Source organism: Trachurus japonicus, chromosome 21 (genome assembly GCF_045865225.1).
Source record: "Trachurus japonicus isolate A0001 chromosome 21, Traja_1.0".
NCBI lineage: Eukaryota > Metazoa > Chordata > Actinopteri > Carangiformes > Carangidae > Trachurus > Trachurus japonicus.
Genome location: NC_140927.1, coordinates 29,301,668 through 29,321,432, shown reverse-complemented (window position 1 = coordinate 29,321,432; position 19,765 = coordinate 29,301,668). Strand labels below are relative to the sequence as shown.

The 19,765-nt window shown below is 40.6% G+C and overlaps 3 protein-coding genes across 3 annotated transcripts; all 3 read right to left on the bottom strand.

The window, feature by feature from the left end:
• Positions 1-9,430: 9,430 nt before the first annotated feature.
• Positions 9,431-12,329, bottom strand: LOC146965502 (gamma-crystallin M2-like). The gene is made up of 3 exons (XM_085764334.1): positions 12,194-12,329; positions 11,879-12,121; positions 9,431-9,776 (listed from the first exon to the last, which is right to left on the bottom strand). The coding sequence occupies exons 1-3, from the start codon at positions 12,209-12,211 to the stop codon at positions 9,504-9,506; spliced, it is 534 nt and encodes a 177-aa protein (XP_085620460.1). The 5' UTR covers positions 12,212-12,329; the 3' UTR covers positions 9,431-9,503.
• A 1,376-nt stretch (positions 12,330-13,705) lies between these two features.
• Positions 13,706-14,575, bottom strand: crygs4 (crystallin, gamma S4). Its single transcript, XM_085764336.1, has 3 exons — positions 14,541-14,575; positions 14,139-14,381; positions 13,706-14,039 (listed from the first exon to the last, which is right to left on the bottom strand). The coding sequence occupies exons 1-3, from the start codon at positions 14,547-14,549 to the stop codon at positions 13,767-13,769; spliced, it is 525 nt and encodes a 174-aa protein (XP_085620462.1). The 5' UTR covers positions 14,550-14,575; the 3' UTR covers positions 13,706-13,766.
• Positions 14,576-16,379: 1,804 nt separating this feature from the next.
• Positions 16,380-17,736, bottom strand: LOC146965500 (gamma-crystallin M2-like). Its single transcript, XM_085764538.1, has 3 exons — positions 17,599-17,736; positions 17,198-17,440; positions 16,380-16,671 (listed from the first exon to the last, which is right to left on the bottom strand). Exons 1-3 carry the CDS (start codon positions 17,605-17,607, stop codon positions 16,396-16,398), a joined length of 528 nt encoding a protein of 175 aa, XP_085620664.1. The 5' UTR covers positions 17,608-17,736; the 3' UTR covers positions 16,380-16,395.
• Positions 17,737-19,765: the final 2,029 nt, after the last annotated feature.

The window sequence follows — 19,765 nt, the reverse complement described above, 5'->3', positions numbered from 1 at the left end:
AACGATCTTTTTCCTGTTTGTTTTGAAAAAACCCTCCATAAACATAAAGAAATATCTGTGCACACACAGATCCACTGAAAACGACTCCAAACACTGTAGTAGGCTACTGTACATCCACCAGGCCTGTGTGTGGCGCTGTAACATAAAAACACCAAAAACAGAGAAGAAAACTTTGTGTCAGAGCAAATAGGACGATGGATGACAATTTAACGGACGTGATTCAGCCGCAGGGACCGACAGTAGTTGTTATGTTACATTGTGTGTAGCGCCGGTGTGGCTCAGGTTAAAGGTGAGAGCAGTGGGGGGTATGACATCATCGTCAAAATATCTGTTTTGGGTGTCTACATGAAATCGTTGGGGCGGCGTTTTCAGATTTTCCTACTCTGGGAACCTTTCCAAAAAAAAAAACCGGTTTTAAAATTTAAACCCCCATAAACACTGTTAAGATCTGGACGAAACGCCAAAATCCATGTGGACGGGCTGTATATGTGAAGTAAAAACCCAACTCAACAGATAGATAGATAGATAGATAGATAGATAGATAGATAGATAGATAGATAGATAGATAGATAGATAGATAGATAGATAGATAGATAGATAGATAGATGAGTTTATTTGTCCTTTCCAAGGAAAATTGTTGTCACCATTTCGTACAGAGCGGAGAGAAGTGAGAAGTGCAACTTACATACATTTACATACATTCCCACATTTCATACACCTCAATTACATAGAGACATAAGAACATAAAAAACATGTTCTTATGTCTGTTTCAATGGAAACAGAACATTTGTAATAATTCTTTGTTGATTGATTGATTGATTGATCCACATTGTGAGACCATGAACAGGACTCAACCTGCTGCCAATCAGGAACTTGTGAACCCCCCCACCCCAACACGCACACACACACACACACACACACACACACACACACACACACACACACACACACACACACACACCTGTCGTCCTCTCTCTGTTCACACACACTGGCCCTGACAGGATCGTCTCACTCTGCAACAACAACAACAACACACAGCTTCATGTTTTTTCACATCCACGATGGATCAGAGATCATAGAGGGAAAAAACTGAGGGAGACAGGTTTCCATGGCAATACTGTCCCACCTCCCCACCCCTCCTCCTCCTCACCTCCCAATTTGACGTCACGACGGGCTTCCTGGTAAACCTCCAGCACAAAGGTGTGTGTGTGTGTGTGTGTGTGTGCACAAAGAGCAGAAAGAGGGAATGAATGCAAAAATGGGTGAAAGCGAGACGACGCGGATCCATATTCACTGTGAGAGGGTCGTGAGTCATGTATCGACCAATACTCAGTGTGTGTGTGTGTGTGTGTATGTGTGAGAGTTTGTGTGTGTGTGTGTGTTGCATTTATCTTCATCTGCAGCCAGTTTAATCTACAGCCGCTCTAATGAAATAATTTCCCTTCATCTGTGCAACACAATCAAGTCAAACTAAGAAATATAAACTCAATTTGTACTCTGATGTTTCTCTAAAGAAGAGGCTCTTATTATCATTATCATCATTATTATTTTTATTATTATTATTATTATTTTTATTATTATTACTGCTGTTTCCTCAGTGATCAGCATCAATCAGCTTCTTCACATGATTTGGTTTCATAAACTGAGCCTCAGCCCAGTTTCACACTCTGTGGACAACGCCGCCATCTAGTGGTGGACGGTGAGAACACACTCTAACCCTAACCCTAACAGAAAATTCATTATATACATGTTAAAATTATGATATAATTTAATTTATCTGTGAAACTGTGCTGCTTCTATTAACTTTTTAATATATTTTTTGAAGTACAAGGAAGGAGTGAGTTGAGACATCTGGTGAGGACGTCTCTCCGCTCGTCTCCAGGCTGCTCCAGCTGGACGGAGGCCTCGGGGCCTTGACACAGATCATGTTGGACAGATGAAGTGTCTCATGTGGTTTGTGAATGTTGCGTCGTCCCGAGGGAAGAGCTGGAAAAACTTTGAAGAGAAGGACGAGGTTTTGATCCCTTCACTTGACCTGACGGCTCCACGACCTGACCCCAGATCAGCAGGACAGAGCGTTATATAACACTGCAAATATGTTGCATTACATCGTTTATATTGCGTCTACACATTAATATACAATTGTTAAAGGGATAGTTCAACATTTTGGCAAACTGGCCCATTGCCATAATCCCTATAGTCACAGCAGTAGGTTCGTTACCTTTAATTGTCGGTGCAAGCTGTTTTTAGAACGGCGGAGCAGAGCCGCAAGGTAAATTCAGAGACTGTTTGCGAAAAATTGCCCCAGACGGGACCATGAAGGCAATGCACATCAGCAACGCACATCAGTGGTTTTGCATGAATTTCCCTCTAAAACAACTCTGTCTGGTAACGTTCTGTTATTATCTCATAGCGTGGTGAATGTGCAGGTCACAACTTGTCCACCAGAGCGTTGTGGAGTTGTTGGATTGTGTATTTGATGAGTTTGATGATGAGGGAAACCAAGAAATCCCATGAGCCTCCGTAGCGTAGCTCTGAGCAGCTCCTACTCTGCTCCTACTCTGCTCCGCCGTTCTAAAAATAGCTTGCACCGACAATTAAAGGTAACAAACCTACTGCTATGACTATAGGGATTATGGCAATGGGCACATTTGTCAAATGTTGAACTATCCCTTTAACAATGGTATTATAATGTAGATGTAATATAAATGATGTAATGCAACATATTTGCAGTGTTATATAACGCTCTGTCCGTGGTCAAGTGAAGGGATCAAAACCTCGTCCTTCTCTATTTTATCTTATGACTTCACCTCATGTGATCGTGAAAGCACACAAACTTCAATTCTTATTTGCAATTTTACAAAATAAAAGCTCAATACCTACACACCCCTCCCCTCTCGTGATGGTTGGTTGGTTTCCCTGCATAGAAAGAGCTCGGGTCCAAATTAAGGTCCCAGCAGGTCCGTATGTGGGCCAGGTGCTCGCTGCAGAGGTGTGATCACGGCTGTGTGTGTGTGTGTGTGTGTGTGTGCATTTTGAGTGACAGGTGTGTGAGAGTGAGGACGTTGGCAGACGGAGGAGTGTCACATCGCAGAGACACGACCTCTCCGCAGTGGGTCTCCTCAGAGGACGAGAGGGTGACAAGAGACCGAGAGCAAATATATCTGCATCCACCAACCAACCAACGCTGCAGCAGAGACATCGTCCACCCTCAGACAGCTGCTGTGATGTAACTTTCATTTGACGTAACTTCTCACATGTTACGTTACTGCTTCTATTTTACTTTGGACTTTGCAGCTACTTTTGGAAAACTCCTCTTTAGGATCGTCATCAGAGACTACGTTGTCAACATGGACAGCAGTAATCAGACTACTGACCTTATTGTCCTTATCTAAATAAGACTATATTCTGATTAAGGTGTTTACATGAGTTTCTTTTAGGATATTTTTATACATTTCTTCAGATCAGATTCAGATTTTCAGACCTTCAGATTCCTTATTTCGTCATTCTACATGTTAAAAACACAGAGAACGAAAAGTGTTTTTCAGGACCAGTGAGATAAAAAGATAAAACAGAAGACAATAAAGAACCTAAGAACCAATAAAAGCTACATACAGTAATGCATAAATAAATAAAACACACTGTTAGGCAGCAACATGTTGAGGTAACTGCTTCATCTGCAATTAGGCCTACTGCTTTGTCATGCAATATGTGCACAAACATGATGGTGTCGTCTTCAACGACAGGCCTATTTGGCAGCATTAAGCCACCACCACAAAGTGGGAGGTACTGGATGAGAGTACGAAGTAAGGAGTGGTGGGAGAGAGTTGATTTAATGTAATATGGTTTCTCTTTGATATCTCTTGTTTGCCATAAAACCTGTCGCAAAATGCAGCGATGAAAGTGTATACATACTTCACATGTATGAAAGGGATAGTTCAACAATTTGGCCCATTGCCATAATCCCTATAGTCATAGCAGTAGGTTCATTACCTTTAATTGACGGTGCAAGCTGTTTTTAGAACGGCGGAGCAGAGCCGTGAGCTGCTCAGAGCTACGCTATGGAGGCTCATGGGATTTCTTGGTTTCCCTCATCAAACTCATCAAATACACAATCCACGCTATGAGATAATAACAGAATGTTACCAGACAGAGTTGTTTTAGAGGGAAATGCAGAGACTGCTTGATGAAAAACTGCCCCTGAAGGCAACACGCATCAGTGGTTTTGCATGAATTTATCTCGAAAACAACAACCTCTGGTGAAAGTGCAGGTCACAACTTGTCCACCAGAGCGTTGTGGAGTTGTTGGATTGTGTATTTGATGAGTTTGATGAGGGAAACCAAGAAATCCCATGAGCCTCCGTAGCGTAGCTCTGAGCAGCTCACGGCTCTGCTCCGCCGTTCTAAAAACAGCTTGCACCGACAACTAAAGGTAACGAACCTACTGCTATGACTATAGGGATTATGGCAATGGGCCAATTTGCCAAAATGTTGAAGTATCCCTTTAATTTGATTTGTGTTAAATTCGAACCATAGATTGAGGTAATACATGATAGTTTCTTCAGAGTATCATCTCAGACTTTTGTTGACCATGACTCAGAGATGTTGAAACAGAGATTTCTGGTGGAGGACGTTCAGTTCTCTACATGTAGGATCAGCTGCTCTGACCACACACACACACACACACACAGTGTCGTAGCATTATGTAATAACTCATGTTGCTCTGTTGGACATGGAGCCGTGGTGGGACTCACTCACGTCCTCCTGAATCAGCTTCTGGTGAAACTGTTTCTTCCAACAGGCCTCGAACACATCACAGCAGCCATCACTTATTGAAGAGTCCATTAGGGATAAAAACACTCACTTCACTCTTCACTCGTCATCACGTTGGATATTATTATTACTCCTGTGAAACGACAGACCAGCTCTTCAACTGTCTGAGTGTTTTTAATCAGTTTGAACATATACACACCTTCTTCTCTCTGCTATTTATATCTCTGTCTCTGTCTCTCCTCCGTCTCACCACATAAAGTCCATCTCCTCTCTCCTCTCTCTCCTCCGTCCATCGCTGCCATACAAGGTAACTGCTGCAGCCAGAAACCACATTCTTTCCCTGGGATTAACATAGTTCCTCTCAGCCGCTCAGACCGATCTCATCCACACCGGTTATAAATAACCGAGCCGGAGGAAAAGTGGAAGAAGCAGAGATGTCTGAGGCCTGAAGCTGCTGCAGTGTCACAGGAGGTTTAATACCCATGCTACAGATTTATTATTGATTATGATGTCAAGTAGAATCAGCTGATTCGATCAGGTATGAATCTATAAACCTGGAGATAAAAAATAACTTATTAGAAAAGTTTGAATGATATGGTTTTACTGAACCTGAACATAAACTATGACTAGTACCGATTTTACAGTAAAACTTTATTTGATTTTAAAGGCTCGCATGATCAAAGACACTTTCACTTTTTTCCCCAAAAAAGCTTTTATTTCTGTTCTGAATTTCAATTTTGTTTTGTTTTTATTAACTGTTGTATTGCTGTTCTATTGTTGTTTCTATCTTTTTGCAAAGCACTTATAGCAACCATGTTAAGAAAAGAGGATTGTGTTATTCTGACTATTATACAGAGATAAGAAAAAAAAACCCACAATATTATAAAATATTCTTCATTCATAACTTTTTTTGACCCTCAATTTATTTATGTACACCAATAGTGGAATAGTATTATATATATATATATATATATATATATATATATATATATATATATATTTTTTTTTTTTTTCAAACAAATGAAACGATATTTGTACATTAACAGATTTCAGATTTTTCCATGAGTGACAAGCTGTGGATGAAAAGTTTAAGATTTTCTTTTATTACCGGTAATTAAACTTTTATAAAACCTGACAGGCTAATTGTAATTCAAAGCTGTATAACAGTAGAGATAAAAGACAACAACTCAACTCAATTCAATTGAAAAAACTTTATTGTCTATCACAAGGACAGAAGATTGTCATCAGTTTGGGCTCCGAACAGTTAGACATACAAACACCAACGTAAAAACCCACGTTAAAAAATCTCAAAAGCTATAAAATCCACATTGACGCTCACAACAGCTGGTAAATCTTGCCCTAAAAACAGGTACCTATTTCTTCTCGTTTAAAATGCACACTGCACTGGAGATAAAAGAGTTCTTGTAAGTCAACAACAACAACAAAAACACAATGATTTAAGCAAAATAAAAGTGCAAGCTGCAGGTTTTGAACCTGCTGCTGGGTTGGACCAAAACCGAGCTCACAGTCAAACTATTTTCTTCATGGATTTGACTCACTGTTCATTATTTTAAAGGTAGAAGGAACATTATGATCTGCAGCAGCACTCTTCTTCATCTCTTAATTGCTTTAATCATGCTCTGTCTTCACATCTTGAAATAACTTGTTCATGCTTTCATTGAATCTATCACCACATCTTACTAAATACCTGTCCAAACCTGGTTGCAACTTGTCTGATTGATTTCTGTATGTCTGTCCTGTTTCCTTTTTGTGTGTGTGTGTGTGTACTTTATTTTATTGTATTGTTCTGTATCCTTTTATTGTACTGTGATGAGTTGTGTTTTATGTTGATGTGAGGTGCGCAGGACCCCCTCGAAAACGAGTTGCGACAACTCAAGGGGTTTATCCTGCAGATAATAAACTACTTAAACAACAACTGAGATCTGCAGACGGAGCGTCGGAGCTTCTGGACTGCAGTTCCACAAGTTCGCCACAAGAGGGGGCGCTACACACCGGCTCCATGCCTGACTCCCCGTGCAGCCACATCTCTCTCTCTCTCTCTCTCTCTCTCTCTCTCTCTGTCTCCTGTTGTCGGGGTGACGGGGTGCTGTCAACAAAGAGGCTTTAGAGGTGAAAGCCCCCAGCTGGGAGAACGTGCTGGCTGGACTCCCTTTGTGTTTTCGGGGTCACACTGGGCCGAGCGTCAGCACTAACAGCAGCTGGCAAACTCCGGGCTCTTACCGATAAATCCCACTGAGTCATCAGCAGCCTGCTCCTCTTTGTCCACAGGTTTAGCTGATCTCTGTGACCCCCCCCCGACACCCCCTCCTCACCCTCACCTCACCTCACCCCCCACCACCCACCTCCTGACTGACGGACAGACCGCACCACGGACAAACACACAGCAGCGCTGAGGAGTGAGCGTCCACACACCCACTTGAGGAAGTGAACACATGCATATAAAGATCAATACCAGAGGTGGGGACTTGGACTCGAGACTTGAGACTTGACTTGGACTTGAGTCCCGATTTTGATGACTTAAGACTTGCTTGATCAAATCAAAAAAAGACTTGGACTCGCTTGGGACTTGATGCCAAAGACTTGAGACTCTACTTGGACTTAACCCACATGCAGCAGGCACAAATAGGCCTATTAAAATATTTAAAAAAGTGTCACATCAGTGTTAAACTGCTTTGCTGCTTTAACAGCTTTATTGGCTTGAGAAGGCAGTGCTTATATTGACAAAGCATATCACAGTAGAATATTAATAAAAATAAACAGATGAATAAGTGGCAGAACATTAACAATAAAATATAAACAACTTAACAATTGAGGCGTGGTCATGATCTGTATGTATCATTAATTATAATCGATTTGTTTGGGACTCCAAACAAAAATCTTAGGACTTGGTTGAGACTTGGAACAAAAATCTTAGGACTTGGACTTGACTTGGGACTTGAGAGCAAAGGCTTGAGACTCTACTTGGACTTGCAACATAGGGACTTTCTCCCACCAATACCTCAGTGATCAATACTCAAGTTTCTAGTTTCAGATCATCACTTGTTTCTTGTATTTTGGTCTTCTGCTGTTTATGCATCATAATATTGAATATTTGTGTAGTTGAATATGAAAAAAATCCCATAATGCACCTCCAGCAGGTCTCGGACTGCAGTTTATATGAAGTTTATTGAGTTCAATCAAAAATAAAACAGTGATTTTATATATTAGATCAAGAAAACAAACACACACATATTAAATGTTTTGTTATCACTTATGTTATTTCCTGTGATTCTATGATGATGATGATGTGAGGGAGAAATTCTGAGGTGATGCAGGAAGCAGAAGCACCAGAGTCCTGGATGTCTTATACTGAAGAAGTTTATGAAGCTCGATCGATCAAGGAGAACAGAAGAGTCATCAACACAACATGAGTGCGTGATGCCACCTCAATTCTAAGAGGGCTGAACCACAGAGTTCAGATTCTTGTACTTAGAAAGGTGGACCGAGCCTGCAAGGGGAAAGGATCCCTCCTCTGTTGCTCACCCTGAGGTTTCTCCAAATTTTCCCCTGTTGAAATTGTTTCCGGGAGTTTTTCCTCAGTCGATGTGAGGGTCTAAGGGCAGAGGATGTTGTTATGATACCATGTAAAGCCCTTTGAGACAATTGGGCTATACAAATAAAATGGCCTTGCCTTGCCTATTGGCTATTGTGCATAAACATTGAGATAAATGGAAGAGAAACAATGGTTTCTCTCTCCCCACCCAAAGTGTTACCCAGTGACAGTGACCGTTATCATCTAGCTCTACTGTTGTGTCACGAAGCCGCCAGAAAGTGAGATGCAAGATGCAAGTTCAGATGCAAAAGTATGTAACATGGCCATGACACAGAGGGATTGACCTTTAACCACACAAACTACATAGGAAAGTGAAATTCTTCTCTAACAGACGATTCATGATCTTCTTCTGGACAAGGCATCAGTGTTTCCTCATGGTTGAGTCCTGAACGGGACCAGCAGACACATGGCGTTTATTATATGAGTTACAATGGTAATGAAAGTTTGACCAAAGGCAGATTGTAATATTTTAATATTTTCACATTGTGGATTTTTGGTTTTCATGAGATTTGAGACATCAATCATTGAAATTGGCACCAAAAAAGTCTTGAAATGTTTCACTCTAAATTAATGTAAACATGAGAAAGTTTTCACTTTTACGTTATGAAAAAAAACTTTTAAAAAATTGTACATTTATTGATCTATATCATGATTCTCAGTCCAATAAAAAAAGAAGGAAAAAAAAGGATTTTAAATCAAATATTTCTTTTTCCCCATAAAAATATGTTGTTAATATATGGTTTTGTCACAAAAACTTAGAGGAAGCCAATACATCAAACTGTCACTACGGAGAGTCTGCAGGGACAAAAATGGCACTTTGATTTAGAGATTTCCTTCATGTCTTGTAGTTGTGTGTAGGAATCTTCACAGATCTTTATGCAATTGCTGTAAATTGACACCTGGTTGTATCTTAAACCTGTATGCAGCCTAAATGTGTCTAAAATCAATTAAGGAGCGTCCAGAGTTGATAATGTGCTTGTGCCGTGTATTTAACGGTTTCCTGTTTCTTAGCGTAACTCACAGAATATGGAGGAGGGATGAACATAGTGAGCACAATCCTTTTTTATTAAATGTGCAACGAACAGTCATGTAAAACGTGAACTCAGAGCGAAACAGTCTAAAAGTCGTGGATGCGGCGGAAGGAGCCCACGTTGGGGTTCATGGCCGCCCACTCGTTGAAGCGTCGGTACTCTCCTCTCTCCAGCAGGTACTGGCGGCCGCGGTAGTTGGGCAGCTCGTAGAAGACCCAGGCGCCGTCATGCACGTGGGCGGAGTGAACCTCCCGCATGTGCCCGCGGTCGGCCAGGTTGTTGACGTCGTCGGAGCTCTCCATCATCTGACCGCTGAAGTCGGGACGCTCGTACACACGGATCCTGAACACGTTGGAGGTCTGAAACACAAAGGCCAGAGAGGAGACCAGCTGAGGAGCTGAAGAGGTAACGTCTACACGCTGAAGATCCAGGTGCTTTGTGGCGTGTGCAGGTTGAAGACTGGTTCTTACTGGGTTGTTTTTAGTCAAATTAAGGTTAGGGGTTGTGTTGGGTCTGTTTCCTGCAACCAGAACAAATACATTGACTCAAGAACTCATTATAAGGGTTTCTAAAGGTATCTAAGCTTCCAAGGTGTCTCTAAAGGTTTCTAAGGGGTTCTAAAGGTTTCTACGTTTTCAAGGTGTTTCTAAGGGTTTCTAAGTTTCCAAGGTGTCTCTAAAGGTTTCTAAGTTTTCAAGGTGTTTCTAAAGGTTTCTAAGTTTCCAAGTTGTCTCTAAAGGTTTCTAAGGGTTCTAAAGGTTTCTAAGTTTTCAAGGTGTCTCTTAAGGTTTCGATGTTTTCAAGGTGTTTCTAATGGTTTCTAAAGGTTTCTAAGATTTTTGAGGTGTCTAAAGGTTTCTAAAGGTTCAAAACATTTCTAAAGATTGCGAGGTTTTCGAGGTGTTTCTAAGGGTTTCTAAAGGTTTCTAAGGTTTTAGAAGTGCTTCGAGGGGTTTGTAAAGGTTGTAAACATTTCTAAAGATCCCAATGTTTTCAAGGTGTTTCTAAGGGTTTCTAAAGGTTTCTTAGGTTTTAGAAGTGTTTTGAAGGGTTTGTAAAGGTTTCTTAGGTTTTCAAGGTGTCTCTAAAGGTTGTAAACATATCTAAAGATTTCGAGGTTTTCGAGATGTTTCTAAGGGTTTCTAAAGGTTTCTAAGGTTTTAGAAGTGTTTCGAGGGTTTTCAAAAGGTTTCTAAGGTTTTAGAAGTGTTTCGAAGGGTTTCTAAAGGTTTCTAAGGTTTTAGAAGTGTTTTGAAGGGTTTGTAAAGGTTTTTTAGGTTTTCAAGGTGTCTCTAAAGGTTGTAAACATATCTAAAGATTTCGGGGTTTTCGAGGTGTTTCTAAGGGTTTCTAAAGGTTTCTAAGTTTTCAAGGTGTCTCTAAAGGTTTCTACGGGTTCTTAAGGTTTTGATGTTTTCAAGGTGTTTCTAAGGGTTTCTAAAGGTTTCTAAGATTTTTGAGGGGTCTAAAGGTTTCTAAAGGTTCTAAACATTTCTAAAGATTTCAAAGGTTTTCAAGGTGTTTCTAAGGGTTACTAAAGGTTTCTGAGGTTTTTGAGGGGTTTCGAAGGGTTTCTAAACGTTTTTAAGGTTTCCAGGTTTTCAAAAGGTTTCTAAGGGTCTAAGGTTTTGTCGTTGAGGTTTTGTCGAAGATCCTGCAGTCAGTTATAACCTATAACCTGGGTAGGTTTTGAGTAAAACTATATTGTACATTAAAGATAAACAAAGAGTTATTGACACTTTTTAAAAATATATTTTCATTAAATATCCTTGCTTCCTAGAAACAATATGCTACTGATCTGTTTTCCCAGTTCTGTGTTGGGAGGAGCCACCTGCCTGTGAGTTGCATGAAGTTTGAAGGTGGTTGGGTTCGATAGCTCACGATATTAGACGTGAGTTCACAGACGTCTGAGAGAAATTTGAAAAATAACCACGATTATGACTTACAATCATCACCGAAGACTACATGTGAGACTGTTTAACATCATATGATGAATTTGGATTGAATTACACTGAGCGAGGCAGTTTGAGTGACTCCAGTTTGACTCCATGTTTGTTTTTGTTTTTCAGATGCTGTTAAACAGGATGAAACTTATTGATTCAATAACTAAGATAAAATCCTGATTCCTATCTCTTCTTCAATCAACAGACGCAAGTTTGTAAAGGTTGAACAAAGTTTGTAGTTTTGGTTCTAGACGTCACAATAGAAACGTAGTAGATACAAGTGAAGCTGACATTATTTTGAAAGAGGAAGTTGTAAGAAAACACATTTAGGATTAACACTTTAATATTAATATTATGCTTAACTTTCTGCAAAAACTTTCCCTCAGAACAGTGTTTGATGAGTAAATATTTAACTTTCTAGGAGACACTGATGGAATAAAAACCCTGCATAGCTTTAACGGATGGACAGGTGTGTGTTTCAGGTGTTTCAAGCTTCAAGGCGTCGGATCATCACTCACATATCTTACGATCCTGCACGACCGGATGCTGTCGTTGTAGCCCATCCAGCGCTGGTAGTCTGGGTACTCCCCCCGGGTCAGGATGTACTGGTAGCCCAGGTAGTTGGGTCTCTCGAACAGAACCCAGGCGCCGCTCTCCACCCGGATGGAGTTGCAGCGGCTGAAGTGGGTGTTGAGCTCGGGACAGTCGCTGTTGCACTCATAATTGCGACCCTGGAAGTTTCTGTCTTCATAAAACACGATCTGTGGAGGTGGACAGTGAGTTAGAGCAGAACATGGAGGCGGACGGGATGGATAGATCGTCTGCTTTCCTACCTTTCCTACACGGTCCATGTTTGGGCCTCACACCACAGTTTGATACCCGTTTGTTTATCTCACCTTTCACATACACAACACCACTCACAGGCCTGCTCCAGATTTATATATACAGTGTATGTGCTCGCACTGAAATGTGCTGCCAGGAGCATCATTGTTATTTTAATTGCCTCAGCATTTATATCCGCACAATGGCTGATGCTGCAATTGTTTTAAACATGCTCAGTGTTTACTCCCTCCTGCGACGGCTGACCTTTTGATCCGTCAACGCCCGATTCCAGAAACAATTTATTGATCCAATTAAATTGCCTCTGCTGTCCGAAGCGGATGCGGTGAAGTTGGCTTGTGGCCCACGTGGAGCTCGGTGATGCGGGCTTTAACGTAGACCAAAGGAGGGGACAGGTGAATCCACATCCACTCATGCTCCACCCCTCCGTCTGCACCCACACCTCAGCCCACAGTCAGCTGACGAGGACAGACGACTCATATATCAATCAGCCTCTCGCTGTGTTTACATACAAATCACCAAATCACAGCTCAGTTCAGTCATAATTTGCAGAAATGAAAAGTTTCAATCTCGCCACATCAGTATTTTCATATTATAACAGATGACTGGAAGTTTCCTATTTGACTGTACAGGCGAAATTAACCAGTTAACTATGGCAATCTTAAGCTTTTTCAACCAAACACAAGGAACATTTGATGTTTTCAGCTTCCGAAATTGGAGATTTGCTGTTTTTCTCTTCAAGAGACAAATTTGGTACTTTGAAGGCACCAGAGGAATGTTTTATCTAGGCTACCATATAGGTCATATTAGTCGGAAATTAATAGAGAATATATTTATTTATATACTTGAAGTCCTGTATGTCCTTTTGTCTCATTGTTGCTGTGGTTCTGGTTGTGGGGGAGGTTTACTGCACTTCTGATTGAGATGCGGTTTAGATTACTGATGTGTTGAAGATGTTATTTCCATCGGAGGAAACAGAACAGACCTGATCCTTGAGACTAGAAACGTTCAGAAATCTGTAAGTTAACTTTACCACAGCTCCTGTGACTGAACAGACAGACACTGAGTTGCTGTGATAGATTATATGACCAAACAAAAACCCATAGTTTCCAGTGCTGCTCTGTAATCAGCACAATCATTTATGAAACAAAACAAACAAACCCAGATTAACAGAGTACAATTCAACCACTGGGCTTTCTGCAACTGTTTTAACATTATAGCTTTGATGATGGAGGATATGTTGCAAAACCTGCTTTAGTATCATCTAAATTGTTTCTAGTAAAGATTTAAATCAATGCTATTTTATTCATAATTCAATGGATTATTTTTATATTTTCTAGTTTGACACGAGCAGTTTTGAAAAGCAATTATATATTTTCATCATTTGCACAATAAAGATTGTATGGCTCATATTTGTCATTAATTGTTTGATTATTTGTCTTTATCTCCCTTCAATTTTAGAGAATTAAACTGTGAATTAAACGTCTCAAAAACATGAAGCAGCATGAGCATCAAGGGAGTTTATTTTAGAGCATCACATTACAGGAAACATGAACTTGTTGCATTTCAGATCTCCATGATCTTTCTGATGGAGCCCACGATGGATTTGAGAGCCCCCCACTCCGAGTGGTGCCGGTACTCCCCCTTCTCCAGCAGGTACTGCCGACCACAGAAGTTGGGATGTTCGAAGAAAACCCAGCAGCCCTCCAGGACCTTGCAGGACTGGACCTCTTGCCTGAGCCACTTCTCCTGAACCGACTTCATGTTGTCCGTCAGCTCCAGAGACTGACCGTCAAAGTTGGGCCGGTTGAAGAGCTTCAGCTTGCACGGTCCTTTAGCCTAAAAACCAAAAGAGCCATGCACATAGTTGTGTTCAGTTTGATGCATGAGGATCACTATAGAGTCTAAAGGAGCGTTTACATTCACCAGGTCACTTACGTTTTTGATGATCCTGCAGGAACGGACGCAGTCGTTGAAGCCCATCCAGTGGCGGTAGTCGTTGTACTCTCCTGGACCGATCACATACTGGTAGCCTGTGAAGTTGTTGCGTTCGTACAGAACCCACCAGCCTCCCTCCACCTTGACCGAGTTGCATCGGCGGATGTAGCCATGCAGGTCAGGCGAGTCCCCTTTGCAGTCGTAGGACTTCCCCTGGAAGTCCCGGTCCTCGAAAAACACAATCTGGAACAGAAACAGACGAGATGATACACAAACAGAATAGGTTTTATCTACATCCACATTTACACATGTTCAAATCCTTGTTCACAAAACCTCTGAAGTCTTGCACTAGATTTAGAGAATAATTAGCTCCTGCAGCCACAAGGTAATGGAAAATCTCACCTTCTCCATGACTGGGGTTTAAAATGCTACACCCACACGACCAGTGCAGAACTCTTTATACATGGCAGAAACAATACGGCCAATTCCATGTTTAGCAGTGCATGTAACAGTTATTACAATTCAAATTCATCTAGATTCTGCCCATTGTTCTTACTCACTGAATTGCTTTTCCACAAACAATAGTTGTTTGGCGTTGCCAAGTATCGAAACCTCAGTCACTGCTCAGTCCAAACTGATCTGAGCTGCTGCAGTAAATGTCTTTTGTTTGGTCAATTTCATGTAAAGCTTTTCTGTACGCTATAAACACTAAGCTTTGTTTTATGTGTGGAAAGTGCCATGGAGATAAAGTTTTATAGTGTTATCTATGTCATTTCTGCACGTAAGCAGTGCACATGCATCCTTTACAATATTACTTCTGCATGAATCGAATATGCACCAACAGCATCTATTAAATTTAACAGAGAGTCGATAGTTTATTCACAACATGATATTAAACTGCAGTGGTGAAAAGTGAAGTTGCCATTTTCTATTCATATCCAGTTTCTTTAACCTTAAAAACAACTCAAATATTTTATGCACCACCAGAGGTGAGTCATGTTGATAGTGCAGAGTTGTCCCCTTCTTCTGCTGTTCCACACTCTGCAGAGTAAATACACAGTGTTATCTCTAAATACGGCACTTATAGTTTGAAAAAATAATGATTTACACAAACACAGCAAGTACAACGTGACCTGGTCTGTGAAGTATTTTAAGAAACAGTTTTGACCCTGCCCACAGAAATGAATAGTGATCCATCATTAAATACGTGCAGCACACTTGTGTAGTATTTTGACAACCTTAAAATCTGAATCTAATCTGTCTGAATGCTCCTGTTATTGGTTTGATGTTTTATATGAATTCTTACAAAAAGTTCAGCATTGCCCTTTAGCCCCGATGTGTCCCAGGATGATTCGCTGTGATGAAAAGGCCTTTGCAAAAACCTGTTCAACATTTTATAAATTAGGTATTAAATAGTTACAGAAAATGTTATCACAAACAATATTGCAATTAGTTGTGCTCAAAGGTTTTGTCAATATTGTGTGACATTAAACAGCGTGGAAGATAGAATAATAAGCTGTACTGTATCCCTGTAACCCTAAGTATTTCTACTCAGCCATTTTCATTTCACAGATGATAGTTTTTGATTTCCTTTTGATTAATAAAAATGTCAAAATACAAGTTTCTGTTGTGCACATGTAATAACTTTACACATAAACCTGTTTTTCATGGCATATTGAAGTCTATATACTTGCCAAAACATGAAGTGTGAAGAATGTTTGTTGCTCATCAATGACAATACTGTATGTTCCGATTGAAATGTTATTTCTGTCTTATGTTGTCATTTACCTGTGAACTTGTAAAGCTCTTCTGAACCTATTGTAGGCTATAGTTTCTTATTACATGATACGTGTACCTGTCAATGTTAAATCAGTCTGTCTTGAGATGTTTGTTGTATTCAAGAACTTTACAGATGGACACGTGAAGACTGGTCGTCTGGTAACGTCATGGGAGAGAACACACAAAGCTTTGTTATGCGTCAGAAATTCTTTTATTCATTTGAGTGCAATGCTCAGGGTTCTGGGGAGAAGGACAAGATTCAAAATGGAAAAACAGGTGAGAGACTGGTTGGTGGTTCTGTTCTGGAACTCCAATCTCTTTAAGGGTTTAAGGCCTAGAACTTTCTCACGATTCCGGAACTTTGATGCGTTTGAGTTTGTTGCCTTGGTGGCTTTGGAACCTTGTGTTGGTTCTTTAGAATTCTAGAACATTAGTAGCATCTAAGTAACTCTTTTTTTTGGGGGGGGGGGTAATGGTTCTAGAACTCTTTAATCATGCGGAAAGATCCGACAGCAGGGGAGGTGGCGCCCCAGTCGGTGTAATTGGGGTATTCTCCACGTTCCAGGAAGTACTGGTGTCCCTGGTAGTTGGGCTGCTCGTAGAGGACCCACGCGCCGTCCATCACCACGCAGGAGTGAACCTCCCGGAACTTGAAGGAGTCGGAAAACGATGGGCAGTCTTCAATGCACTCCGTCGCTTGACCTCCGAAATCCCGCTTGTCGTAAAACCTGATCTTCCAAGACTTTCCGTACACCTTGAAATAGTCACATTAGAGAATTAAAATTGATGAAATCTCGTTGCTTTTTAGTATCTGCATCGTTTGACTTATTCGTAATTCCTCGTTTACTCTGAAATCACATCTACAAATGTGCTTCTTGGCTGTTTTCCTAGTTTCCTTCAATAATTGATGTGCATGGGCATGGGCATAAAGCACCCTGCTGCCAAATCATGAGCCTTTTATCTCTCCTTTTTGTCTGTTGGCCTTTGACTGATTACTGCTTGGTTGGTGCACTCTGTGGTATTTCACTGGAGCTGGGCTCTCTCCTGCACAAAATTAACCCATAAATGTTTTAAAATGATATTGTTGTATCCACTATTTCAGGTAATTTACTATGCAGCCTCACTTCGTTTTTATATTTTAACCTCATCTTGATCTTGGTGTAGAACGTTAATTAACCTAGCTTAATGGCGCTAGTGCTTTCCAATAATAAGACAATCAGTGGTAAATGATGACTTTCAAAGGTATGTTACAAACAGCAACTACTGGTCATTGAGCTTACATTTTTGATACAGCGACATGACTTGATGCTATCATTGAATCCCATCCACTGCTGGTGATCAGGGTATTCCCCGGGACTCAGGACATACTGGTGGCCAGTGAAGTTGGGGAGCTCGTATAGCACCCAGCAGCCACTTTCCACCTTAATGGAGTTGCAGCGACTGAAGTAAGAGCGAAGGTCAGCGCAGTCGGTGCTGCACTCGAAGCTTCCACCTTGGAAGTTCTTGTCCTCGAAAAATACAATCTGCATGAAAAGAAACAGAGACAAAAGCGAACTCTCAGTCCAGTACGAACAACAATAGCAGACTGGCATACCTTTAAAATCACCAGAAAGAGGACAGAGGACAGTTTAGATACATCACGACTGTCTGAAAGATGCTGAAGATATCATCTGCTCCTTACCTTCCCCATTGTAAATGATATTGCTTGCCTCCCACGCAGCTGCAGCTGTGTTGTGGTTTATATTGAAATGCAGAATGTGCAGACGAGGGAAAGCTATTGTCATCTAAATTAGGTTGATTTGCATATCAGCAAAATGGTTTGGTCAAGTTTGATTTCCCTTTGTCCACATGTGACGACCTCATATCAAATAAGTGCCAAAACTGAGATGTTAAACTTCTAAAAGCCAACTGTCATACTTGTTGGTATTTGTGTGTGTTGCTTCCATTCAGTTCTGCTGTATGAAGGGACGGTTTATTAGTTATTTCTCAGTTGGAACAAGAAATTATTTGTTAAACTGTCTTAATTTAGCTTTTTTGTAAGTTGATCATCATCTCAAGAGCAACGAGGAACGAGACAATCTTCAACTCTAGGACAATGGTTGGCAACAATAAATCTTAGACCTGTGATTTACATTATGATCTTTGATGTCAATATTTCATATTCATAACTCGGTCGGGATACTTTCAGTATCCCGACTTTCAGTATCCCGACTTTTGACAGGTATGTGTCTTGTTCTTGCTAGCAGTTCACCATGATGCTACTTTGTCCATGCGTTCTTGGGGGGAAAAAAGTGCACAATATGTTGCTATTACTTAATAAAAACCATATTACATCCCTCCTTATGTGTCATGGCATTAAAACTCAACTGGTCTCCAGGTGAAAACAGTGTGATACCAAACCACCTCTGAATCCCTATACCTGAACCACAGTTGATACAAGTCATTAATAAAAGAGTAGAATAAAGCCAGGGTCGGAGAAAAGGTCTTTGACCTTCACTTGTTACGACCCTGGAGCTCCAGCATGCATCATATCGCTGATATTTTAGTTGCTAACGTTTTGTTAAAACATCTTTCGAGAGTCTCATTACAGCTGCCAGCTTGAGTGTCACTTAAGACTCATTTGTGATAAACAAATGGAGCTCAACACAAAGAATTAACAAACCTCAACAAAATCAAGGACTTACAGGAGCAGCTGATGTTCTTCTGTTTGTATACTGTATGTTTGGGATGTCATCGTCCACCTGTGGAGATTTAATGACTATAGTCACTAATGAAGAAATAGGGACTAATTACTACCACATGTAAGGTGGTCTACAATCTATTTAAAAAGCTTACAGTGCCTTCACATTATTCAGAAACACTGCACACAGGTGAGGAGATTAAAGTATCACTGAGTCTATTTGAAATGTTGTGATCTGAAGAAAAATCTTCCTCTGAATCTTAATGGCCAGTTCTATTCTTTGTTATTGCATTGGTCATACTGTAACAGTAAATATAGTTTTTTCTTGTTATATCTTGTTTTGTTTATATTACAACACCTGTAGTTAGTTTCACACTGAGATAATAACACTGACTTGCTAATACTGATGCTAACACCAACAACTGAGTAGATAGATATTTGAAGAGGAAAACACAGGTGTAAATAATAAAATCCAGGACCGCCACTGCCACTTAGCAGCTTCAGTTTGAGGGTCCTCGGTCCTGGTTCTGTTGGATCCCTGTCACACTGCCATCATCCACTGGGACATCTGGACAGAACAGGACCAGGAGCTTTTGTTTCCCTTCTAGATACACGACTGAACAGAGCGAGTCTGTCAAGAACCAAACCAGAACATCACATTTACAATGAAATGATTGATGATTAATGTATCATTTATCTGCCACCATTTTGATAATCAACCAACCACTCATTGGTGGTAAAAAAATAAAAATAAAATAAAAAAAAAGTGTGAGAAGCACCTGTTTTCCCTGTTTTACAAGAGTATAGACAGTTCATACTGTAATACAAGTCTTTATTTTGGGGGGATGTTTAACCTTTTTTATTGGAGAGGACAGAGGAGCTTTGATAAGGCACAAGAAGAAGGAATGGGGAAACGTTGAGCACAGTTGGGAATTGAACCATCAACCTTCTGCATGAGAGGCTGAGTCCATCCCCACTCACCCACCAGAGCGCTTTATCTCTGCAGTTCACTGGTTGTAAAACTGAACAACCATATTTGCAGTGCAGGAAACGTTTTGTCTCTTTCTGACTTTCTAAAGACCAAACAACAATCTGATTCAAAAAAACAAAAAACAAAACAAAACCTCACTGGCAGGTCAATCAATGATTTAACAAAATCACAGTATCA